Consider the following 26,398-nt stretch of genomic DNA (forward strand, 5'->3'; position numbering starts at 1 on the left):
CTCTCCCAAACTTACAGTTAAAATAAGACTCCGCAGCAGCAGTATCATCTGTTCAATATCTCTTGTCGTTAGCTTTAGCTAGTTTTTGACCAGCTGTGTGTTGGTTCCAGGCCAGTTGAAGGCAATCAGTAGTTTAAGAACTCCCTGAGCTTAGAGGGTCGTCTGGATAACTGTCTAATAGCCCATTTTGCTTGACTTTACAGTCTCTTTTTCAACACTGTCCTTTTGGCCTCCACCGTATATCATATGGAAAGGAGTTTCACTTTTTCACTGACTGTCATATGAAAAAACTTCACAGTGTTTTTTCTGGGTTCCTTTCTTCTACTGAGAAACAGGTATAAGCATTCCCTGTTCATGTCTCCTAACACTCCTGATTTTATAAGCTGCTTGTGTATGACTGTTCAGTCATCTCTTTCCCAGGCAAAGAACTTGGGTCTGTTTATCCTTTGTTTTCTTAAAAGTCATTTCACTATTCTGATCATCCTGTCTCCCTGTTCTCTACCTTCTCTAAATTCTTTTGATTTGATGGGACAGACAGAACTTCATTCAGTTTTGAGGGTAACACTGGATGTATATATGTTAGCATAACCTTTTTTTTAGTTTTATCTTAACTCCATTACTCCTAATTGCAGATAATCTGTGGGATGATACTGTGATATTTGTTGGAATATCTCGTGTGTGTAGACTATTGAAGAACAAACAAGAGGAATTAGAGATGTGTGCACGTCTACGGGGGTATGATATAATAGGCATCACAGAAACATGGTGGGATGGCTCCTATGACTGGAGTGCTGGAATGGAAGGTTACAGGCTCTTTAGGAAAGACAGGCCTGGCAGGCAGGGAGGGGGAGTTGCCCTTTATGTTAGGGATAGGCTGGAGAGTATGGAACTGTGTCTGGGGACAGGTGAGCAGTGCACAGAGAGTCTGTGGGTCAGGGTTAAAGGGAATATAGCTGTGGGAGACATTACTGTGGGGATCTGTTACAGACCGCCTGATCAAGGAGAACCTGCGGATGAAGCACTCCATAGGCAGATAGGAAAAGCCTCACGCTCGCAGGCCCTTATTCTCATGGGTGACTTCAACCACCCTGACCTCTGTTGGAAGGACGGTACGGCCCGGCACAAGCAATCCAGGAAGTTCCTCGATTGTGTAGAAGACAACTTCCTTCTGCAAGTAATAGAGGAGCCGACAAGGAGAGGTGCTGTGCTTGACCTCATGCTCACCAGCAGTGAAGGGCTCGTTGGAAATGTGATGCTCCAGGACAGCCTTGGATGCAGCAATCATGAGATGCTCGAATTTGAGATCCTCAGGACAGTGAGAAGAGCGTGCAGCAAGCTCACTGCCCTGGACTTCAAAAGAGCAGACTTCAGCCTCTTCAGGAACCTGCTTAGGAAGGTTCCATGGGGTACAGCCCTAGAGGGCAGAGGGGCCCAAGACTGTTGGTTGATATTCAAGGATCACCTCCTGCAAGCTCAGGAGTGTTGCATCCCAACCAGAAGGAAGTGCAGCAGGAGGGCCAGGAGACCTCCTTGGATGGATAAGGAGCTCCTGAGGAAAATTCAAATGAAAAAAAGAGGCTTATAATAAGTGGAAGCAAGGACAGGTGGCCTGGGAAGAGTACAGGGATGTTGTCCGGGAAGCTAGGGACCAGGTTAGGAAAGCTAAGGCCCAGTTAGAATTAAACTTAGCTAGAGGTATTAAAGATAACAGGAAGGGATTCTACAGGTACATAGCAAATAAAAAACAGACTAGGGAGAATGTAGGCCCCCTCAGGAAGCTCTCAGGAGAACTGGCTACACAGGATTTGGAGAAGGCTGAGGTTCTGAATGACTTCTTTGCTTCTGTCTTCACTGGCAAAGGCTCTGACCAAACCACCCAAGTCTTGGAAGGCAGATGCAGGGACTGTGAGAATGAAGACCTTGCGCCCACTGTAGGAGAGGATCTGGTTTGAGACCATCCTAAAAATCTGAATGTGCACAAGTCCGTGGGTCCTGATGAGATCCACCCGCAGGTCCTGAAGGAGCTGGCGAATGAAGTTACTAAGCCGCTGGCCATCATATTTGAGAAATCATGGCAGTCAGGTGAAGTTCCCCATGACTGGAAAAAGGGAAATATAACCCCCATTTTCAAGAAGGGGAAAATGGATGACCCAGGGAATTACAGACCAGTCAGTCTCACCTCTGTGCCTGGCAACATCTTGGAGCAGATTCTCCTGGAAGGCATGCTAAGGCACATGAAAATCAACAAGGTGCTTGGTGACAGCCAGCATGGCTTCACTAAGGGGAAATCCTGCCTGACCAATTTGGTGGCCTTCTATGATGGGGCTACAGAAGTGATGGACAGGGGTAGAGCAGTTGATGTCATCTACCTGGACTTGTGTAAAGCGTTCGACACTGTCCCACATGACATCCTTGTCTCTAAATTGGAGAGACATCAATTTGATGGATGGACCACTCGTTAGATAAAGAACTGGCTGGATGGCTGCACACAAAGAGTTGTCGTCAATGGCTCAATGTCCGGCTGGAGACCAGTAATGAGTGGTGTCCCTCAGGGATCGGTGTTAGAACCGGTCTTGTTCAACATCTTTGTCGCTGACATGGACAGTGGGATTGAGTGCGCCCTCAGCAAGTTTGCCGATGACACCAAGCTGTGTGGTTCGGTTGATACCCTGGAGGGAAGGAATGCCATCCAGAGGGACCTCGACACGCTTGTGAGGTGGGCTGATGCCAACCTTATGAAGTTTAACCATGCCAAGTGCAAGGTCCTGCACCTGGGTCAGAGCAATCCCAGGCAGAGCTACAGGTTGGGCAGAGAAGAGATTCCCTGCGGAGAAGGACTTGGGGGTGTTGGTTGATGAGAAAATGAACATGAGCAGGCAGTGTGCGCTTGCAGCCCAGAAAGCAACCGTATCCTGGGCCGCATCAAAAGGAGCATGACCAGCAGGTCGAAGGAGGTGATCCTGCCCCTCTACTCTGCTCTTGTGAGACCTTACCTGGAGCATTGTGTGCAGTTCTGGTGTCCTCAACAGAGAAAGGACATGGAACTGTTGGAACAAGTCCAGAGAAGGGCCACCAGGATGATCAGGGGACTGGAGCACCTCCTGTATGGAGACAGGCTGAGGAAGTTGGGGCTGTTCAGCCTGGAGAAGAGAAGGCTGCGTGGAGACCTCATAGCAGCTTCCAGTATCTGAAGGGGGCCTATAGGGATGCTGGAGAGGGACTCTTCATTAGGGACTGTAGTGACAGGACAAGGGGTAACGGGTTAAAACTTAAACAGGGGAAGTTTAGGTTGGCTCTAAGAAGGAAATTCTTTCCTGTTAGGGCAGTGAGGCACTGGAATGGGTTGCCCAGGGAGGTTGTGAATGCTCCATCCCTGGCAGTGTTCAAGACCAGGTTGGACGAGGCCTTGGGTGATATGATTTAGCGTAAGGTGTCCCTGCCCATGGCAGGGGGGTTGGAACTGGATGATCTTAAGGTCCTTTCCAACCCTAACTGTTCTATGATTCTATGAATACAGTGTTGCTTTCACTGAAAACGTATTGAAAAATCACAAAGTGTCACAAATCTCAACTGTGTGTGTACAGACTCAGTGAGTAGCCTAAAAACCCTTTAACTCAAGATCTCTGTAGTTAAAGTTGTAGCCTGGTTCATGTTAGAGTTCTCCTCAAGCTGATAAAGCATCTGTGCTGATGGGCTCTGCTGCTAAGTGTGTCCTGGGATTCTCAGTTCCCCTATTCCATCATTTCCTTTGTTTTTTTCCATCTGATCTGAATCCAGGGTCAATTGATTTATATTTCAGTATTGACTAATTATATTACAGTTGAATCTACAAACAATACAAGTGGACAGACAAAGCTGGGCAGGGGAGGGATGAACTTGAGGATTGATCAAACAATACATATATAATATCTCAAATATCCATTTTTCCAATATTATAGTTTTCTCTTTCCCCGTAGAGAAAATAAACAGCACTTGCTTCTCTGGTGCAAGTTTTCCATCAGTGTTTTATTTGGTCTTCAAAATGGTGTGGCTGTATCCCTGATTATGTCATCTTTTTACATAATATATTTAAAGCTTCTTTTTTATCACACTGCTAAGAACCTGTATTCAAACAGTACAGGATAACGAAGCTCCTAATTTCTAAGGTAGAATCTGTGAATACGTTGAAAAGGGAAAAATCAGAATGGAAAAGAATATTTTTATTTTAACTAGTTGGTCTTTACATGGGGCTTTCGTATTTCTGCAGCTGATCCCAATGTGGATTAGGGATAATAAACAGCCTATTAATGGAGGCCTGAACTAGGAAATGGAGTTTGAATCAGCAGCAAAATTCAATGGCTGGCGAAGGTTAATAACTCCATTACTATCAGCTCTATTTTTTAGCCGTTTGAAGAGCTAGGTGTTAGCCTTATCTTACTCCTCATTAATTGAGCTAATAGAACCCCTGTGACCCTACCATGCTGCCATTATATGAGAGTTTACCAGACATGGACTGGAATACTTATCACTGAATATGTATTCCTCGGATTCATTTTTATATCAGAAATATTTTTGTTAAAGATTGGCTCTCTTCAGGTTTCTTTTTGGCTGTTCATTTCCTTGCTGCCTCCTGTAACAGCTACATATTTGGAAATTAAATGTAAATGACTCAATTAAAATCCTATCAAGGAACAAGCTAAGTCCCAAAATAGTTGCATCAAGGAAACATAATAGTGATTGAATTATTCTGACATGGAAAAATCTTACAGGGCATTTTTAAAACTTTGGCCTAATTTAAACGATGGATATTGTGTATTTATAATAGATGTGGTTTTAATTGATGGCATACAAAAATCTGATGAGGAACAAAGAAGAAATACTATAATTATATCTTATTTTCTCCTCGTTTTCAGGGAGAAAAAAAAACCCAAAACACTAGAAAAATAATATGGTAATCAAGGTACTAAATCAGTAGAATTAAATTTGCCTGCACCAGGGAGGGAGAGAAACAGTAGGAAAAGTCCAAGTGCCTTATGTAGGATTTTGCTTAATTTATAGAAAGTGTAGTAAAAATAATAGGCAGATGAATTCTGTTTCAGTCATTCTCATTTTTTGTCTCTTCTGATTAGAAAGCAGCTCACTCTTACCGGAGCCATTGTATAGTTGCTGGTTAACTGACTATTGTCTTCACTCATGCTAATTGGTTGCCTTTTTATTATCACTTTGGATATCAATTCTCCCATCTCAGATAGTCTTTTTGTCCTCCCTGGCATGTTCAAAGGCAGAGTGACTGGTTTGGTAAAAACTAAGGGCCGAGACACTGGAAACTAAAGGGGCAGGATCTTCTTGAGGTCAGTGCTGGGTTTATGAAACAGAAATGTATTTTGGAAAGTGTGGTTTAGGTGATGAATTCTTCATCACAAAGTTTTTCTTCCCAAACAAAATCCATTACAGATTGTGTTTACTGGGCAAACTTAATGAATCTTCCTCTCACCTGGATTTTTGAGTGATCCATCAGCTTCACTGAGTGAGTAGAACCAGTTTAACCCATAATTGCTACCCGTGTAGCCTTTTCCAAGCTACAACATTTCAGCCGTTGTGTTAGCTCTTGATGCAAGTGTTTTGAGACTTACCCTGTTCATTGACAAGATTTTAATTAAGTCCATTATCTTTGTTTCATGGTCTGCCTCTGTTGCAAAAGGCATTGCTGAGCAGTCTGTAATGGGCAAAATATATCAGGGAAGCTCCAGTTACCTTATGTGTAACAGCTGTGCATAGAAAGGTGTAATTGCTCTGGCATGAAGGCTCTGTTAAGCAGTCACACCCATGGGCTACTTAATAGTGACAACTAATTCTCCACAGGCAGTGCAAAAGCTGCACACACACAGGCTCTTGCCCTACACAAAACTGATGGAAGCAGTTCCTTAAGCAGACTGGATGATTACAGTAAAAACTTATCACTTCTGTACATTCTACCTGTCCTGTATCAGTACCATAGGAACCTTTCTATCCTGGGGAAAGGGCTTAATGTGCATCTTGAGCCAACAATAGCAAAACCTCAAATGCAGATTTAAAATTCTTCCATTGGCTTTCAGTAGGATGCTGCATTTGCTCTCACAAGTTTATTCTGTTCCAACATGAATAGAAGGTATATTTGGCATCAGCTGTGGGAGGCAGGTATTATTTTTAGAAGTTACCTCATACAAGCTCCTTTTGATGGAGTTTGTGTGGTGAAATCCTGGATACAGCAATTAAGGAGGTCTCTGATTTCAATAAGCTTCCTAAGTCTCCAGGAAGAGAAAGGAGAAAAGCTTCTACTTCTAAGTCAATATTTTTATTTTTGTATTTTAAGCACCCAAAGCCACATGCAAAATCCTACCATTCTTTTTGCTGCTGAAAAGAGGGTTGTTTTTCTGCAGTAGCTCTCTCTCACAAATGAGGAGATATTAGGAGATGTGAAGACTGCTATCACCTATAGATTGAAACCATTTTTCTCAGAAGATGCCACTGGTGTCAAGACTGCCTGAACTCAATACCTAACTGGAGAGAGAGAAAACTCTGTAAGAACAGTAGATAACATCCAGGGTAACATTCAGGCTGAGAGAGTTGGGGTGGTTCAGCCTAGAGAAGAGAAGGCTCTGGGGAGAACTTATAGCAGCCTTCCAATACCTTAAGGAGGCCTACAAGGAATCTGGAGAGGGACTTTTACAAGGGCATGTAGAGATAGGACAAGGGGAATGGCTTTAAGCTGAAAGAGGGGAGATTGAGATGAGCTCTTAGGCAGAAGCTCTTCCCTGTGAGGGTGGTGAGGTAGTGGCACAGGTTGCCCAGGGAAGCTGTGGCTGCCCCATCCCTGGCAGTGTTCAAGGCCAGGCTGGATGGTGATTGAAGCAACCTGGTGTAGTGGAAAGTGTCACCATTAAATCTGTACAGGTTAAAACTGAATTTATTGAAGTCTGTTACTGCAATTGCTGTCTGATACTGAGAAACTACATTACAAATGCACATTACCTTTGAACTCCATCATTACTAAAATTCAGGAATTCTGGAATTAAAACTTAAGATTGTGCCAGCCATGCTCTAATTTAGTAGTCTCTTTGGGCCTGAGACTATTCCCTGAGTAAGCCATTACTCAGAGCTAGTGTGTCTGGCAAAATTGGCCCATACTGAAAACCACAGGCAGAACAGGCATTATGCTTCTTTTGCTTAGATTCTCCAAGCTGAAGATCTGGGAAGACAAGTGCATCAGTCTGTAGCAAATATAATACGGCTTGGGTGATTAAAACTGTCAAGTAATATTGCATATTGAATGGAGACTAGTTTGTCATTACCATGAGGATTAGAAAGTGTAATCTTCATTAAAGCATCAGTGGATTTACTGCTGTTTGCCTTGGAACAAGATATTTGCTCAGAATTTTCTAGTAAGTAAATTTAGCAAGTACAGAGCAATTTAAAGAGCAGAACTGAAAATAGTCATAGCTTATTCTGTGGGAAAGATGTAGGAATGATCCCTTCTATCTGACAAATGCACGGTTTCTAATTCTATTCTTCTTTTCATATAACTGACCCAAGATCAAGGTGCAGCCACTTACAAAGTGATTGTTTTATTTAACCTGCTAGAAAATGCTGCTACTTTGTGAACATAATTTAAGATGATTTTCAGGCTAAGTATATAGAAAGAGCAGTTCAGATACTTCTAGTGAAATCGAAGGATTTGTACTGGCTCTGAATGTGCCTCAACGTTAAAGAAGATAGAAACAAAATAAAGAAATCATCTGGTTTCTCAACCCCTTGAGTCCTGTGGGCTCTTCAGATTGCCGTATTTTTCTTAGCAGTGTTTGCAGTAAAACACTGAACTGTCAAAGCAAAGTATGTGGTGAACTTGCCATATTTCTGTAAAGTTCACTTTCTCCTTTTAAAAGTACAGTTCCTTCACAGAAGTCCCTTTCCAGTTGTACGTTTCTGACCTCCATGGAGGAGACTGCATAGGATTAACTGGTGCAGCAGCAAGCCCTTACCTTTCATTGCACCATTCAAATTATAATCTCAGTTTGGAAACTTTCTGCCATTTATTTTCTTTTGCTAAAACTGTTACTGCCACTCCATTATACTGAATCCAGCCTTTTATTAACTGTGAATAAACTGCTGAAATGCATTTTGCATTGTGATTATTAAAGAATTCCTTATATTCCAATTCTGTAATTATTAAAGCAAGTAGCTGTTACTCAGAAAAATCCAACAAAACACAGCAAAACCACTGATGGCAGGAGAGAAGCTTGGATGTAATGACAGGGAAGATGTAAGACCAGATGCAATTCTTAAGGTCTCTTCTGTAGCTGTGTATTTGCATTACAAACCTAGGAAGTTTGTTCAGTGCAGTTTCCACATTGTCCTGTCTGCAAAATCTTGAGTGGCTTCCTCTGATTTCTTAAGCATCATGTTGATTTACTGCAAAGTGTAAGGGGGGGTCCAGATTCAGGCTGGATATTTGGTTTTAGTTCCTGACTTGTACAGAATTTCTCAGGTGGTTCCTAAGTTTCTCATCATGCCACAGTCCTTCCCTTACCCCTACCTGACCCTGCTATAGATCTCAACTGTTGTTTTACCTTGTTGATGTTTTGTCTATATTTGCTTTAACCAGCTGCCTCTCTTTGCATGCAGCACTGGGACTCATCCCCTCTCTCCTATCAACAATAATTAGCCTTGTAAGACTAATGGAAGAAATTGTGTCTAATTACCCTGTTGAAGGCCCAATTATGTTATTAACATTTGTGGTCTATAAGCTAATGATGAGGAGAGCCTCTCATTTGCATAGCATTAAGTTAATTGAGCTGGAAGCTATGGGGTGGATAGCAGTGATGATAGCAGGATTCTGTTACAGAATGGATAATGATGACCGGAGCAGGACGATTCACCTGACAGGTTTATTAATTAACAGCTATCTGATTACCTAAAAGAAATGGCAAGTGGCAGCTCTTCTGAAAGAAGCGGCAGTATTGTTTTAATGAAAAATGCTATATCACTGCTGATATTTGGGGCTGATTGATGTTAATGGCAGTGTAAGCCCTTTACTGGAAGCCTGCACAAAAACCTGTTCTGGTTCCTCCCTGCCCTTGTAAAAACATGCTGTGAAGGTCTGATATTTGTGAATATGCCCAATTCTCACATGGTGCACGAAGCAGCTCTGTGCCAGTGGATTTGTGTGCCTGTATGACCAGCATGGTCTGAAAATCCTGCATTGTTATGTAACCTGGAAGTTTTGCCCTTGGAAGAAACAGAGGACTGGATTTTTGTAAACAGGTTTTTTCCCATTCAGATCTTAGGGAGGATTCTATGTTGTATCAGGGAGAAAATAACTAGAAACAGTCAGCTTTTCACATTTTCCTCGTGTGTACAAACTGCAAGTGAAGGTGAGTGCCCCTACCTTCAATTTATTTCTGAGTACAAGCAGACATGCAAAATTGTTAGGCATCTTAAGGAACAGGAATCTTTGTTATCTGAAACAGTTCTAAGAATAAAAATCCATCTTCTTATTTTTGATTAGATGTCAGGTTCTGTCTGGTTAATTCGGTTAATTCCAAACCCATTGTAATTCACAACAGATTCAGAGTCTTGTTTGAACTATAGTACCTTTTAGATGAAATAAAACCCCCACTCTGTTTAGAAGTTGTCTGTGCAGTCAGTCCAAGGCTCACTTGCTACGCAGTTACTCATTGTTGGAAGCCCACTTCTCAGTTCTGAATGTCAAATACAGCTTCCAGTTCACAGATCTTCTTAGAGTTTTTTCAGCTACATTGAAGAGCCCATTATTAAATCATGGGGACTCCAGACATTAGCCGGTGACTGAGATCCCCAGTTCATCCTGGACATCTTTTGACCGAACCTGTCCCAGGAAAAAAAGAGAATACTACAAATGTTAACCTTTCAGAGAATGACTTTTTATCCATTTAGGTGGCCTGAAGATTAGTGTTTCAATAGTAATAAATTTGTGAAGAGTAAAGACCTATAGACAAAATACAATCACCATTATTTTGCCACTGGAGAACTTACCTGCACAGTCTTCCTGCATTCTATGACTGGCGTTTGTTGAGTACAATGGAGCTCAACTTTGCCTTGATCTAATATGATAAAGAGGCCGAAAGTTTAGTTTACTGAGTACGTACAGACATTCACAAGTTGCCACAGGCACTTTTGGTCAGAAGGAGAAGAAAAATTAAAAAACAAAGATGAAGGAGTAATCCTGGAGTCAGCTAACAGTGTGGTCTGTTTACTGGTTATGGCTCACAGCCACCAGCAGAAATAGAGAGTCCACTGCAGAGTGAATTACTCTGTGCAGCTGCAGATACCTGTGTGATGTGGAGCAAGCAAGGGAGATGCATTTGTGTAGCACTTACAAGGATCATCCTCCATCTCCTTCTAGTTCTGTTGGCTCTGTACCTAGGCTGTGTCTGGCTTGGTACAGAGCCCAATGTCCGCAGCTGTGTAGGAATTACCTAAAAAGGTTGTTCAGAAAATCTAGCACAATGAATAAATGCCTTTGCTGGAATCTAAACCCTACATCCTCCTGGTCCTCATTAACTTTCTGTAATCACCAACGCACACAATGTTGGATGGAAATATCTTTACTGTATAAATTAGTTTTTCTGTAAGGTATTCTGCAGTTCACTACAATGCCTTGCTGTATAAAACAGACAAACACAGTGTCAAGCCAAGATCTGATAGGCCAGAAATTATGTCTTTAATTCAGAGTTCTGTATAGAGTGCTCATAAAAGCTTGATCATGATAGAGGGGGCAATAAACATTTGGGAACATAAATATTTCTGTAGGAAATGGCTTTGTGAAACATTTAGTTGTTGAGTAATAAGAACAACAGAGAAAATCAGGAGAGTAGAAATCTCTAGGTACTAATCTGATGGGTTATATATGTTGCAATGATAAGAATGTTGAGAGAGAATTTTTATGGGTGGAGTAGCAACAAATACATTGAGTTCTGTATTCATCTTAGCCCCACTTGCTATCTCTGCTGCTCCAAAATTCAGCTTTAAACCTAGAAAAGCAGTGGATGAGACCTTGGGGTGCTGTGCTGCTCCTCTGCTTGGACACAAGGGTGTAAGTCCTCTGAATTTGCGCGAGCTCAGTGTTTTGAGCAGGCAGGGCAAAGCCTTGGAATCTCAGGCCATGATCAGATGTTCACCAGAGGAATGGATCAAAATCTACAGAAGGCCGAGCAATGTTTGTTGTCAGGGATGGACTGCAGGAGAAAATACAGCTATGTGAGGATTTCAGGGGAAATGATGCTCTTTCTTTGTCTCTTGTTTTTCTGGAACATCCATTGTGTGAGTATTTAGGCATCACTACAGCCAGACAACACAAGGAAATATATAAAAGCACACATCAAAAAGTATTTTAAATAGCCAAACTGTAGAACAAAACATTCTGGCAACAGAGCTGATGCCCTTGTCTGTCTGTAGGCTAGAAAATAAGAAAGAAACCTATAAGAAAAATAAAAACAACCTGGGAATAGCCAATTAGGTTAGAAGTGATGTTTTGGCTGCAAGGATTTTGAGGGCTGTAGAGAAAAAATAGTATAAGATTAGAAAATGTTTGTCCATCCTGTGTGACAGATGTGGGGGAGGATGTAATCATTTGTTACTTCTCTCTTTTTTCCTCTGGAAGCAGCAGCAGCAATGAGCTGGCAGGCACAGTGAAATGCAGTTAGCAAAAGTAATGGGAGTTGAAAGTTTGACCTTTTGTGATGGAAATTTGATATGAAAAAAGGGTCTTTTGATAATTTCTCTATCCAATCAGCTATGGGAGATGTCTTGATCCTGTTGCCTCATTTGCATGCTGACTGATCTCATTTGAAAACCCAATCATTCAGAAATACTGGGACGTCAACAGAAATATTACAAGGAGTTGTTTTATCTGAAAGGTCTGCAGGGTGTCATCTCTTGTTTTTCACTCCAGTGGCCTGATCTCTTCTTCATGATTCCATGTTTTTATTGGCAGTATAAGTTGAACATATTGAAATGCAAATAGTCCTTTCCACATTGAACCAAAATATAGGAGTGGGGTTTTTTGTGTGATTGATTATATCCAGGGCACTTAAAAGGCAAGGAAGAAAATACTTCCTGCAGTGCCTTTGATATCTTGACATTGGAAAGTTCTGACGTTTCCTTGTTTGCAATCATTGGCAGAAAGTGGTTCCTGGGCCTGAGTCCCACCTCTGCTTTTTCCCCATGTAAGGCCCACATTGGTGCAGCTCACTGATTCTGGGACCAGTGTGTGAGGTTATTTAGTTTGTCTACACAAACATACACACTTTTTGTTGTTATTCCAGGCATATTTAATGGTTTTTACCAAATTGCAGATGTCTTTAATCCAAGAATGGTATAATTCAAAGCCTACCAAGATCACATGTTGGCTTTCAACTGTGTGTGTTAAGTGACCAGGTGATTATCTGGCTAGTCATATTTCAGATCCCAGGCACTGCCCACTTAGGTGGGCTGAGGATCAACTTTATCTCCCAGACAACATAACCTTTCTATTTTCTAGAACAGGCAATCCAATTTCCATTTTACTCAACCACACTGTGGGTTAATGACAGGTTTTCCTGCTGTGTAACTGGTGTCATTATCCCTTATTTTGGAGACTACCTATTAAACTAACATCTTAAACCAAAGTTTTGGATTACTTAACCCAGAAGCTAGGTACAAACTAACAATATATACTAGCTGTGAATAAAGGGAGTTATTTATTTTTTTCTTGGCATACTATCTTTTTAACATCAGGGTCAACCTATACGAGAAATCATTTTTCTTTTAATTTCCCACCTATCTCTCCACCTGGACAACCCCTAGCCTGCTAATCTGAGCACTGCCATAGGAGGTGGAATGTTCACCTCCTTTCTGGGGCTTCTTAGGCTTGCTCTGCTTTGTAGAATAAAGCAAGTATTCACTGAATGTGTCTCGCTTCCCTCATGAACACCTGCATTGAACTGCAGAGATATTCTGCTTTTCTGGTTTTATGTAATTCTTTATACAAAACAGAACAATTCCAACAGGAGAGCAGGGATGGATTTTCTTAGTGTTGTGGTGCTTGGCTGGGAGATGGTTCATAACTGGACTGTCAAAGTGAACCTGGCATGTTTTGAAGAGCTATCCTTAGCCTCAGCTGTTGGCTGTACCTGCCTAACACAACCTCTCTTAAAACTGGTGTGGTTTTGCACAGAGTTTTGCTTCTGGCAGGCCAACATCCCCTCTTGGCTTCACTGGTGTGGGCAGATTTGGCGAGGGGATTTCATGCTCCGTGCAGTAGAGCAGAAGCCCACCGGAGCATCAGTGGGGGCACTCCACAGGGACTGCTTTCCAAAGCCAAATCCTGGAGGGAGCGGTTGTAAGGAAAGGGATGAACCAGATTATGAGCTTTACATAATAGGATATCTTGAAAGTCATTCAGTTGGTGTTTGTACAACACTTTGAAATGTAAAGCTCTAAATTAGACAGGAGGTGAAGATTTACCATGGTGCTCCTCAGGTGGGTGGCAGTATACCTCATTAGAGACCCACAGAAGTTTGCAGTCCACTGAGCTGCAGAAACAGTGTATTTACCAGCTTGTTCTTTATTCAATAGATTTCAGGGTCTAACCACAAATTAATGCACATGTTTGTGATGTTTATCTGATAGCACCTAATTCCTGCAGCAATATGTGTACTTCTGTATATGGGTTGGGGATTTCGTTGCTAGAACGTGTGAGGACAGAAGTAACTTGATTGATAGGCCTGTTCAAAGCAAGAGAATCCATTTCATAAAATCCTGTGGCCTGTCAGCTGGGGGGAGTACTTTTCAAAACAGCAGAAATGGTAAATTCCCCCATTCCTTGTGTAATAAACTGAAGTTGTTGGCACGAGTAGCTAGCACAACTCAGCAGCTCTCAGAATTAGACACTGAGCATTCTCCCAATGGGAAATCAACCTCCATCTCTCATGTATTTTAGAATATCGATCCATGGAAGTTAAACCACGATGTGTTATTCTTGATAACCGCAGCAATCTAGCTCCTCCCTGATGAAGTTTTTTAAATCTACTTCCCTCTTCACCTTCTTTTGCTCCACAGTATTAAAAAAGAAATGCAGCTTAGCATGCCAATATTTTCTCTTCAGTGAAGTCAGCATAGAATATTAGTGTCCAAAAAGTTGTAAAACAAAAGACTATCATATGTTGCACCTTTTAATCATGTAATTGCTGAGTGACATTTAACTCTGAGGCTTTAAGTTACTCCTTTGTCAGCCAGCCTTCTCCTCCTGCCCCTCTCGTTCCTCCCTCCTCCCAAAGCAACCTGCTTTTGCAGAGTAGTGCTTTAACTACACTGAAGTTTGGCTGAGCTTCTACATATTACAGCAGCAACACGAAAGCAAACAATTGAAGTATTTGAGAACAATGAAATATGTATGGCTATCTGTGACAGCCCTATAAAGCAGAGCAATTAGCCGCGTAATCCGAGAAAGCCAAAGCGACCGGCAGCCCACGGTTCCCTATTAGTTAAATGCTTTTTGTACGTCCTCATCCCATCAAATCAACTAACACTTCCTTTAATTGGTTCATGAATTATACAGCTTGGCTGCATTATAATTTAATCACCAGTAAACATTCCTGGGGCCCGCTGTAAAGTGTATAGCGCTCATTAATTCCTTAATTTCAGCAGATGGAAGGGGAGATCGGATGAACGGTGGCAGTACAGAGCGCCTTGGGCAATGGAAGAAGGAAAAAAAGGTGGGGGGCCGTTTAGATTTTTTAAGGGCTGTCAGAAACTCAATCTGTGTGCTGTCAGCAGCTTGGACCCGTTTCCCCCCGCCTCCCCCTGCCTTCACCCCACCTACTGCTGCAAGTGACTGACGGATTCATATGGAGGCTTGTCAACCCGTCTTTAAACATCAAGCCAGCGGGTAAACCAAGCCCAATGTAAATTAATTCTTGTCTTACGGGCCCCCCTTTCTCCGTCCCCATGAATATTTCATGGCGGGCAGCATAAATATTAATTCTAATAGCTCTGCACAGTGGTTATTATTTCTGTTTTATGACAAATATTCATAAAATATTCAGGACCCTTTTTTAGAACATTTACACACTTGATTGTGAAATTTTCCAGCTTCCTGGGGACACAGTAAACATATTGGGGTTCTCTTGATGGACTTTTTTCTCTCTTAATTAATACTACGGCACATTAATATTTAATCAGATTTAGTTTTCTTTTCCCCAGAAGTGAACCCTATTACATTTGAGGATTTATTTGACAGTATTTAAACAGGGAATTTTTATTCCCTATTATGAAATTGGTTTCCTTTGACACATATATAAAATGACACATTATAATCCATTCTTTTATTCCCTCCCCTTGCCCCTGAATCATACACTTTTTTGGTGTAAATTCTTTTATTTATTTCATTTTTCGTCCCAAATATCCTACCAACAACAAAAATTAGTGTTTAAGTGATGGGGGGGGGGGGGGGGGGGGAATGTATCATTCACTATAAATTTGATTCCATTTATTTAATAAGAAAAGTATGGGATCCTTGTTAGGAGCAGGAGGTGCTACAGAAAGGCTGCAGACAGGTAGCAAAGGCATCAGTTCTGATAAGAGTTTGCTAGTCCTTAACCCTGGAGTTCTTGCTTCACTCAAGACTTGCTTTGCAGAATCTAATTATTGCGGGGGGGGTTGCAAGCATCTGAGGAAACAGGACTGCATTTGGGGAAACGGGTTCAGGTTCCTGACCTCAGGCCTCTGGGGCTGCAGAGGCTTTCGATTATCTGAGACTGAATTTGATTAACTTTGTAGAGAGTGGAAATTGTGCCAGCCACGTTACTCTAAAGCAGTGCTGGCTGCCATCTTACTCTGTCATTCACAAAGCGCCACTGGAATGAACTCCAGGGGGAATGCAGAGATGCTGGAATAGCAGCTGAGAGTAAGAAGGAGGCAAAGAATAAAAATGAAAATAGAAATGTAAACCAGTTCCGAATGGAGGTACCAATGCATCCAAACCATTTATTACATATGGCAAGAGTTAATACTGCCTTCACAAAAGAAGCTTTAAGATCCTGGTAAAGCCCCTAGTATGAAAAAACTTGCTCTGTGTATGTGTGCCTTTTGCTGTGCTGATGGAACGCTTACGCAGGCGGGAGTTCTTCCACATGGAATGGCTCTTACTGCCAGAAGCCTGGGGTTTTTCACTGGTGTAAATCTGTGTGATGCCAGTGGAGTGACTTTGCTTTATCCCAGCTCAAGCTCTAGCCCATTGTTCTGGAAAGCAGAAAGACAGTGCTACCTAGCAGGGCTGCGCCTGTCCCCCCTGCTTAAGCTGGTGTGGCACCTGCTGAGATGCTGTTGAGATACCAGGCTTGTGGGGTGGGATGCAGCAGGGACCCTGCCACCTCAGATGTCTGGACTGTTGGGGGCTGAGCACATCTAACTGGTGGGTGGAAAACATCTAATAGTCATTACTCTGCACTGCTGGTGAAGGCAAGGAACATCTGCAGCTACAAAGGATGTTGTTCATCTCGCTCCCCTGGCCAGAAGCCATGTCCTGGGAATAGTGCCCCACTTAGCTGCCTGTTGTGGTTATTGGACAGAAATGCATCCATTTGAAAAAGAAAGATCCAGTGTCTGGGAGCAGCTTGTCATCACATGAATCCGTATAGGAACTCAATGAGCAAAACACTTGTGCCGATTAACCTGTGTTTTAGTATTTATGCAATGTATTTTCCCTTATGGTCAAAACCTAGAGGGTGAAATTACTTCCCAAAATAGAATCAAGCATCATTCATCAGAACATATCCCAGAATTTGAAAGACATCATTGAATAAAACCTCCCAACAGCTCCTTCTATAAATAAGAGATAAGGATCATTTCATCCATTGCAGAGACATGCAGAAGGAGTATTTAGAGTAAGAGGTAAACTAAGATCCATGTCCAGTCTATAGTACAGCTTCAGAAGATCCTTTGTAGTCTGGTTACCCATGAGCAAAATGCCTGGTTTATTGAGAAAAATAAAAGAGAAATCTGAGCAAGACTGAGGAAAAGGTAGTTGGGATCTATGTAACCTGTTTAAATTTTGAGAGAGGTTTTGGGGCTGCAGAACGTAATTATGGAACTATAACGTGCTCGGGATCCTGTGGCTGGGCCCCTAGTGCTTGAGAAGAGGCTTGACCAAGGTTTCAGGTTCAAGGTGTCTTTATATTGCAGGAAAGGGAACATTCTTAAGGGGACCTAATCGATCCAAGTCAGGTATCTCTGGCTAGAGACAAAATTACCTGGGTTTTAGCTGGGATTAGTGACTTGGATTCAAACCTGAATTTCCTTGTACCTGTCAGCTTGAACCACTAACTTGATTTGCTGTATTACTGTGATAATTCAGTGGTGCTACCCAAGAAGAAAATCTTTCTGCAATGCAGATTTTTCTTGTATCTTGGCCAAGCCTGTCATCCCGTTCCCCTCTGGCTTGTGGTGCCTGTATGATCCAGAAGTTTGTCCAGTTGTATGCATTTTTGGAAACTTTTAAAACAAAATTGTGGTGAATTTTAATAATGGGCTTTAGAGTTTAGTCAAATTCAGGGCAGTTGCTGGAGATGTTCCTTGTCTCTCTGCCAGTTGATTCCATGGTGCTCCCCAAGGCTTTTCTGTCCTTTTACAAGAACTGTGTTATTTCCTTCTCCACCTGCTTTGGCTGTTTTATGAACCAATGGGAGGAGCTTGCATTTGTACCAGTGATCACATAAGCATTTTACCTGTGGTAGCCTTTTAGAGAGCTACTGCATCCATACACTTCAACAGCCTCATCTCTTTTTCAGCTTTATAACTCTATTACAAAAACTGTAGCTATTGCATTGCCAGAACCAAGTCCTCAAGGAGAGTTACTTTCCATGGGGAATTGTGCCATAGAATCACATAACACTGCATTGATTTCTCCATATTGAGTAGGATGTACTGTGACTCTGAAAGGCTCAATTTTCTACCCTTGAATTTAACATTTTCTATTTGTCTGCCTGAAAAAAAGAGTGTAACTTTGTGTCCCTTCCTCTCATTCCCTTCTTCCTCTTTCTTTCACTGTCCCTTTCTCCTGCTCTCTCTTTCCCCTTCTCTTTAGCTGAGGTTCTGTCAGAATTTGGCCAGCAAAGTTTGCTGTAACTTTGAGACCACACAGGCATCTGATCTTTACATCCTTCTTTTTTTTTAAGCAGACTGATGTGGTACGTTGTAAACTGCCAGGAGCACTTGCTAATTTAGTAGTTAATGACAGTCACAGAGAGTGTTTTTCTTGCCCCTGGAGAGGCTTTAGACACAGCTGGGGTAGATTTGCCACTATCAATTATGCACAATTTTAAACAAGAATTGGCCAGCAGGGGCCTCTTTTTTTTTTTTGCAGAGTGCAGAGCGTGAAGAATGGAAATATGGCAGCTGGTACCCGCCTATGAGGGAGAAGATCTATAGGAGTTAAGAATATAAGAGAAAGATTAATAGCTTGCTATTTTTAAAGTTGCAGTTTCAACTCAAAGGTTTAAATACCACATTAGAAGTGGCCCAGTGTTGTTTCATGCTGTATTTTTTCTTAATTCAAGCGTCATAACTTGACTGCAAGGCTTGATCTGGCCCTGGTAGAGCCACAAGCAAGTCAGTAGTCTCTGCTATTAAAAGCCAGCAGGAGAGTTAGGATTCTTAGATATCATGTTGCATTGTCTTTTCATCCTTAAATGAAAGCAAGGTATGAATTCAATTGGATTTAATGGTATAGGTCAAATTTTGCAGATGATAATTTTACAAAAACAGCTTGGCTTTGGGCTCCTCTCCACCAATGTCAGTCCAGAGCAACTCCAGGAAGTGGGAAATGACAAGGATGGGGATCTGACTTAAGTAAATAGCTCAGGTCTAGAACAGTCAACATCTCATCCACGTAGGTCAGCTTCGTCAAACAGCTATGTTTAAATTACAGGACCAAAACTGGTGGAAGGCCATGGCTTACAGGCAGAACTTTAGTTCTCTGGAGATGTGAAGGTAGCTGGCAAGGCAGTGGAGCCATCCTGGACAGGGACTGTCAGTGCACAGGAGGAGCTTGCCTGAATGCCTAGCTCAGGGATAGAAGAATTCAGGCATGCAGCACTTGCTTGTCTTACAGAAACATTCATATTTTTTCCATTATAGGTGTTTTAATTTGGTGACTATGCCCACAAAACAGGAAAACTACCACCAAAAGTTCTCCTGAGGACAACTCTGAGCGCTGTCAATTGTTAATCACTGGGATTAACTAGGTTGGTTGCCATCTGGAACAAATGCAGTTCAGAATTAGTTGAATGCTGTTGTGTAGGTCAAAAAACCTTCCTTCACTTATTGGATGGTTGTGACTCATTTTTCCAGAAATGCTGTCTCATGGTCAGGCATGAAACAAAACTTGTGCCACCCATGCTTTTACCTTCTCCTCTCTCTGTCTGCGAAGGGAAGCCATCAGGATGCCCTGGTGACCTCTAGGATCTTAGACAACACTGTCTGAATAGTCAGAAGCCAGAAGCAATTGGAATACCCTTTTGGAATGCCAGATGGCTGGAAGGAAAATGACATTATATTCCAGCTGGTAGAGGCCTTATATATTTCATTGCTATCCGAAGGCCACTAGTTCTCATTTGACTAGGTACACAGTGAAGTTGTCATCAACATTATGAATCTGTTGGAGTTTAATTTCTCTAATGTATCCAAAAGCAGTGATAGATCAGGTAAGTGATGTCAAGTACAGTGAGGAAGAGGCAGGATTCTGACACAAGATATTTTTTTTCCCTTTTAACATTTGAGTTCATGGTTTTGTTATCCATGCAAGCTTGCTGACAGGACTGGACCTTCTCTCACATGTTTCTCCTGGGAGAGGAGAGCAAAAGAGAGAGGACACAGCTTTCCTTACAAACCATTTGGCTTCAGTCCTGCATCTAACAGCAGTGTTGCCACTCAGTGGTAGTTAGTTTGTCCTCAGAGTCCTGTGCTGAGAGGCTCTGCTGAGGTATACCCCACAGAACACCAGTTTGTAACTGACTGCCAATGATTTTAGGTAGATGCTGAGCCTGTGATGCACGAGTGAGGTTTCTTGGTGCATCTCTGCCCAGCCCTCCCCATGCACACTTCATGTTGCTACTGATTGACGTTACTCACCTGTTGCAGAGCTGAATGAACAGCTTGCCAGCTCTGAAAGGGAAGCTGTGCTGGATGCTAATCTAGCAGTATAATGTAGTATACTTTGATATGAGGCTGTGTTTCCTTGCCTTCCTGTCTACCGATTCTGATGACATCTGTTTCATATTTCCCCTTGATAGAAGTTGTGACACATTACAACATACAAAGCCTGGCTGATTCCTAAAGCAAGCTTTACAGAGGATGCATTTATGTGAAAAAAGAATTACAGTTGGTATGTGAAAGGGGCCAAGCTCTGCTTGGAGGTGAATCCAGTACTTGTAGGGCATTGTTCCAGCTATTGCTGTAAATGCTTGATCAATGTCGTGAGTGCAGCCCTGTGTCTTAGGAGGATTTCCAAGGGAAATCCAACAAACCTGTTTTCTGGACATTTAGAGGGTCAAGTTTGTTATGTGATCAGAGTCATAGTAGCCTGAGACAGGGACATAGGCAAAATGTTGCTCAGAAATACCTTGAGAGAAGCTGAAGCAGATGTATCATATACCCAAGACTAAAACTTTGCTGAAAGTACATACATGTAAATAGGCTTTACTCATGTGAATAAGCCTCCTGGGGCTGCATAGTAGACTGTGTGTGGTATGTTTCTCCTTCAAAACGATAATAAAGCTTTCTAATTGGAAGTATTTGAAGTCTAGACACTAGTTCAGTCAGTGTTTTTCCCCTTCATCTTTTTTTCCTTGTTTCTGAACGATTTTAAACTGACAGCCCTGGGGAGTGTTGTTTTCTCTTTATCTGTACCTTGCCATAGCCTGTGGTATGGCAAGGTGAGGCATCCCACCTTCATTGGAAGGACCGTTGGATTAGGAGTTGGTGCTGTTGTGTAGTATATTCTGTGTGCCATTATACAGTACATGTGGGGAAAAAAAATAAATATCCGCATTAGCAGGGATGTCTATACTCTCCCACATCTTCTCCCTACACTCGTCTTTAATGGTGACACCAGACTGGATAATAAGAAGCATCTTGTATAAAAAAGAAGGGAAGCTCAGACAAGGCTTTCACAGTTCATTTTGTTGGCAGCTTTTTAAGTGGAGTTTTTTTAGGCTCTTCTGTTTCAAATACCGTAATACTTTTTTGTGTTAGTAACTATGAATTACGACAAGCTTTCTTGATATGCCAGGTTATAATCCTTTAGTGGGTTTGTTTATTTCAGAATATAATAGGAAGCCGTATCAATTATCATGACTGTATAAATGTTGTTCCTCTCTACTAGAATATTCATCTTGAGACATATCATCAGATGTTACCTGTTCTGACAATCACATTTTTGTGCCATTGTTGGGCAACAGAAAAAAAAGAAAAAACAAAATGTTAAGAGTGTAAGGGATAAAAGAGTGTTGAAACTGTTGTTCTTTTCCTGTCTTTGGAATCTCCGAGATCTTGAATGTTTTATTCCCGGCTGTTATTTTGTTACCACAGTGTGAATAGAAGTCATTATCTGTAAACATTTGAAGAGAGAGATGATTTTCATAACTTTAAATCCTACAAAGGATTCTAGTAATCTGCTATGTGCATGCCAAGGTAAAGCTCAGCCTTTCATCTGGTCTGATCCCACCCTGTCAGTGTAAAATGCTCCTTTGGTGAACGTCTAAAGCATACAGTATCTTTTGTGAGAGGCAGACACAAACGAAAACAGGAAGCCTAGCCTTGAAGGCAGCAGCAGGAGAAGGTGTAATATAAAGAGAGATGTTTTTACAGCCTTCAGGCCGTGCTCAGTTGATAAAAGTTTATTTTCATAAGAAGCTTTATTTTACATTTTGCTCTGAATTAACCATTGAATGTGATCTTCATCCAGATCTGCTTTAGTCTCCAGTAGCTGGGGGACAGGGGACTCATTCTCAGCAGTTTGTCAAGAATTTTCTGCTGAAGAGTTTTTAAACTACAACATGAAATTAACAGGACCATGATAATGAATCAAAACGCCCAGGAGTCAGTGTGAGATGGGCACAACAGTTTATACGCAACAGTGTAATGTGACTGGGATCATCAGTGGTGTACACTGTATATTACAGCTGTAATTCAGTCACTAGTTTCCACATGATATTGTCGATTAAGGCCTGTCAATGCACGCAGCAACACACAGATTGTGTGTCAAAGAGCTTCTGCCCTGATGAGGTTGTTGACTAAACAGATGTGAGGAGAAGAACCAGAGGAGAGAGGCTCTGTGCATATGCTAATCTCTTCTGATGCTGCAGTTTTGAGTGGTACTGTCACTTCCACATCTGTGTGTGCCGTTCATTTGGGTAAGGATTAACTCATACTCTGAAGGTCACAAGTGATGTTCTCAGGATGTTAATGCACTTAATTGTTATGTTCTCCATAGGGTATTTTTCTTTAATCTCCCCTATGAATCCATTGTGGAACGACTGTCTCAGCGGAGGATTGATCCCATCACTGGGGAAAGGTTAGCACTCCTGTCTGATGTTTAACATTTTGCAAGACTGCCAGTGAGATGAAAGCACCAGGTAGACTTCATAGAAATCTAAGGAAACTCAGGGAGAGTTTAAGGGATTTAAGGAAATCTAAGGAAACTCAGGGAGAGTTTAAGGGATTAATCCTTTAAGGGATTCCTTAAAAGAAAAGTTAAAACTTTCATAGCGACTCAAGAACCAACCCACCTGTACTGCCTGCTCCTGTTCTCAGAAGAGGACATTTGAAAACCGTGGAGCCTGAAATCTGCAGTAGCAAGTAGCTCAGGTCTGATATTTTAATGGTAACTAAATTGGTTGGTAAAATAATGCTGAGGGAAGATTTCTGAAACCTAGCCTAAATGCACGTGGTTTTCAGACATTCCCATGGGAATTTTGAAGGCTTCCCAGCTGGGGAAAAATGGAAAACTTGCTGCATTTTACTTCCCCCAGCTCCTGTGATGGTTCTGTCTGCTGTGAGATATTAATATCTTTCCTGCTCAGTAAAGTGAGCAATCTTGAGTCACTGAGTCACTGTAAGATTGGATTCTCAAACGTGGCTGTTCCTCTCTCTGGCAGTTACATCATCTCACTTCACCAATGACCTTTAGGTCTTCTCCACCCTTTTTGGTGGGGGAACAAGTAACAAATACCTTCCTAAACACCTGCTGGAATTGCTGTGGATTTGCAACTTCACTTGTGCTGGTTTTGATTCCCCACAGTTAAATTTTAAATCACTATTTTACTTTTCTAATGGTTAAATGCATCCTATGGCATCAAAGATAAATACCAGCCCCTCTAAGATTAAGGTCATAAGTACTGGATTTATCCCAGAGTGATACATGATTATTCAGACATCTCACTTGAGGTGCAACATTAACTTGTGACAGCAACAGTGATTTGCTGTAACTGTTCTCTTTCCCTAGTAATAAGTGATGCAATTGTTCCAAAGAAATGAACACTATGAAGCAAATCATTCACACATCTTTGCATTTCTTATCATTAGGATTAGCCTGTTCAATGTCTGCTCCAGTTAACACGCTTCCTTCTTCCAGACTCTGGGTTTCATTCCTTCCAAATTCATTGTGAATTGAATTGTTTTAGATAGTATATCTAATCCTTGGCATTATGTTAAATCTGCACTGCTGGCTTCAGTGCAGTGAAGAGGGTGGACTTTAGCTGTGCTTTAAATAATAATGATGTGCTCTGTGTCCACATCATTGTACCAACAGGAGCTGTAACACAGTTCTGTGCAATCACAGAGACTCTGCTTTTCTCCTTGGTTTTGCATCTATCCCAATAGTTTCAGAAAAGTTGGCTGTACAGGAAGAGGGATAAACTCGTTTTGTGTTAGGGCACAGGAGGCAGTAAACCACAGCAAAGGTTTTTAACTAATGCTAAGGTTTAAGGTTAGGCTTTTTAGGTGCCTTTTTTAAGATAGGAGTCAAAGATTACAAGTAAAACATGTTACCTTGAGATTAAATCTGGAACACAGAGCATTGGGCATGTAATAGGGATTTCTTTGCACCTTGTGTGAAGTATATAAACCAACAGCACTATCTCTGTGTCACCTCAAGAAAAACTCTTTGCTTTTGAGTATCCAGGATTCTTTAGAGCAGGAACAACTGACTACTTGTTTTAAACCCCCAGCCTAGAGTAGATAGAGTCACTTCCAAGGAATTGTGATAAGCAAAAACATGGAGTACTTTAGGAAATGGCCGCTGTGTCCTCAGCCTGAGCTCTGAAGTGATATTTGTATCTCATCTCCAGATACCACACTACATTCAGACCAGCACCCACACCAGAGATCCAAGCCCGTCTCAGACAGAACCCTCGAGACAAGGAAGAAAATATTGAGATGTGCGTGGAAAGCTATTACAGGAATATCAAGGAACTCGAAGATTTTTATGAAGATGCCTTTTATGTCAATGCTGACCAAGACCCTTTTGCTGTCTTTGAGTTTATAGAAAGCTGTATCATTACGCCCCTTCCATGCAAAAAATTTAAAAGCTCGTAATTAATATGGATGATTGCTTGAACTGTTGATTTTAAATTTTTCCCTGTAGCGTTTGCAGTCTGGTCACTGAAGTGGCACGTTATCACAGGTGGAGAGGAAGGCAGCCGAGCCATGTTGAATTTGAAGCTCACCAAGGCTGACTGAAGTACAGAGAGTAAGAAATTGTGCTTAGGGGAAACTTTTTTGGCTTCCATTTTGTGATCCAAGGTATGAAGCACTGTGGGGAGGGAAGTTCCTGTGTTTAATTCAAATATATTTGTCCGATTCTGTAATTCAGTGAATAGTAATTTTGTTTTAATTGTGTAATATATGTGAAGCCAACTGGAGTGTTAAAGCTATGAAATGTTTTGTGTCTTAATTCACTCACTGCTCTCCACCAAAACTACACAGGCACTACTTGGCTACCTCACTGTCACGCTCTGTGGCAAGCAAACATGAAAGCAAATGGAAAATGAAGTTTACAGCTCTGCAGTGGGTGGAGACCAGGGTGCAGAGGTTTTTATTCCCTTGCTAATTCAGATCGCTTCAAAAGTTTTGACGCAAAACTCTGCAGCTGCAGTGGCTGTTGCCTTCACCCTGTTCTGCATTCCAATCCTGTGGCTGGGCAGAAAGACTTGGAACTGGAGAAAGTATCCAGAGCCATAGGAAAGTGGTTGTAGGTTCATCCCTTTCAGAACCCAGTTAAGGACATAATGAGCTGCAGGAGCAGGTAGGTTACTAAATTGTTTTCCTCAGGAAGCAAGGCTCCCAGCCTGGGGCTGCCCTGACTGAGCCGTGGCTGGGGCAGGTTGGTGCCCAGGTTTTTTTGCTCTGACTGGATCTGGCTGCAGTAAATGCTCAGGTAAGTCTTTTTTTGAACTGGAAGATCCTTGATGAAAAGCACAGCCCTCTGTTGGCTAGCTCAGGCTCTGGCTGTGGAAATGGTTTGTTGTGATTCAGAGGAGCACCGAGTTTGATGCCTCTATTATGTCTCCCTCTATTTCTCCCTTGCATATGCATGTGAATTCCCTTGAGCAGGGGATGGGGAGCAGCTTCAACTTTCTCCTGGAAGCCTCTGTACCTAGGAAGGTGCGGGAGGCACATATCTCCTGCTCTTGGAGAAGCATTTTGGTTTTAGATGACTTCTCTGGTCCTTTTGCTGTGAATAAGTTTGGGTCTGTTCCTGCCTCTGGTTGTGTTTGCCTTGGTCTATGCAGAGTGCGGTATGTGCCAAATTTCCTTCTCACGTATGTAAATTCAGATGGAAAGACCCTGGTTATCCAGATGGCTATGGGGATATTGCATTGTTCTGGGAGAGCTTCAGGTCAAAATTTTAATACCTTTGCGGGGGGGGGGGGTGGGGTGGGGTGGTGGTGGTGAATGGGAATTAAACTTTACAGCCCTGAGGGCAGCTTTAAGAATCTTAGCATAAGTATCTTTGAAATCGAAGAAACCCAAATCCTCTGGCATCAGCAATGCAAGCTGAGTTCTCTGTGCCTCTTGCACTGAGAAACTCCAGCTCATAGCACAAGGCTGAGGCAAAGGCTGCTCCCACAGCACAGGGCCCAACAGCAAACCCTTGTGTAAAGCTGGGCAAGGGCATTGATAACAGTCCTACCTGTTACAAATGTGCTGGTCGATAACCTACTTGGGCAGCTGTTTTTTATGCTGTTGCTATAAAGATGTGCTGTAGCATTCATGCATAATTGGGAGCCCTTCTATTAATAATACATGGGAAGCTCATCTTGCTAATATCACCTTCATCTGAGTGTTCCTACTAAATATTTTGATA

The 26,398-nt window shown here is 42.0% G+C and overlaps 1 protein-coding gene across 5 annotated transcripts in view; it reads left to right on the forward strand.

Annotated features, from left to right (window-relative positions):
* The window catches only part of AK8 (adenylate kinase 8), a 68,167-nt gene extending 43,197 nt beyond the window's left edge, over positions 1-24,970 (forward strand). For 2 of the 5 annotated variants that reach the window (XM_062640962.1, XM_062640963.1), the window contains exons 12-14: positions 14,680-14,750; positions 22,526-22,606; positions 24,381-24,970. In XM_062640962.1, coding sequence (XP_062496946.1) covers positions 14,680-14,750; positions 22,526-22,606; positions 24,381-24,577 — 349 coding nt within the window. In that variant the 3' untranslated portion in view covers positions 24,578-24,970. Of the gene's footprint in view, positions 1-14,679; positions 14,751-19,462; positions 19,503-22,525; positions 22,607-24,380 lie in introns of those variants that run through there. The other 3 variants (XM_062640961.1, XM_062640964.1, XM_062640965.1) reach the window with 3 other exon arrangements.
* Positions 24,971-26,398: the final 1,428 nt, after the last annotated feature.

The sequence above is a fragment of the Pezoporus occidentalis genome, unplaced genomic scaffold, assembly GCF_034315485.1.
Source record: "Pezoporus occidentalis ecotype Australia unplaced genomic scaffold, CSIRO_AGI_Poc_V1 ctg68, whole genome shotgun sequence".
Classification (NCBI taxonomy): Eukaryota; Metazoa; Chordata; class Aves; order Psittaciformes; family Psittacidae; genus Pezoporus; species Pezoporus occidentalis.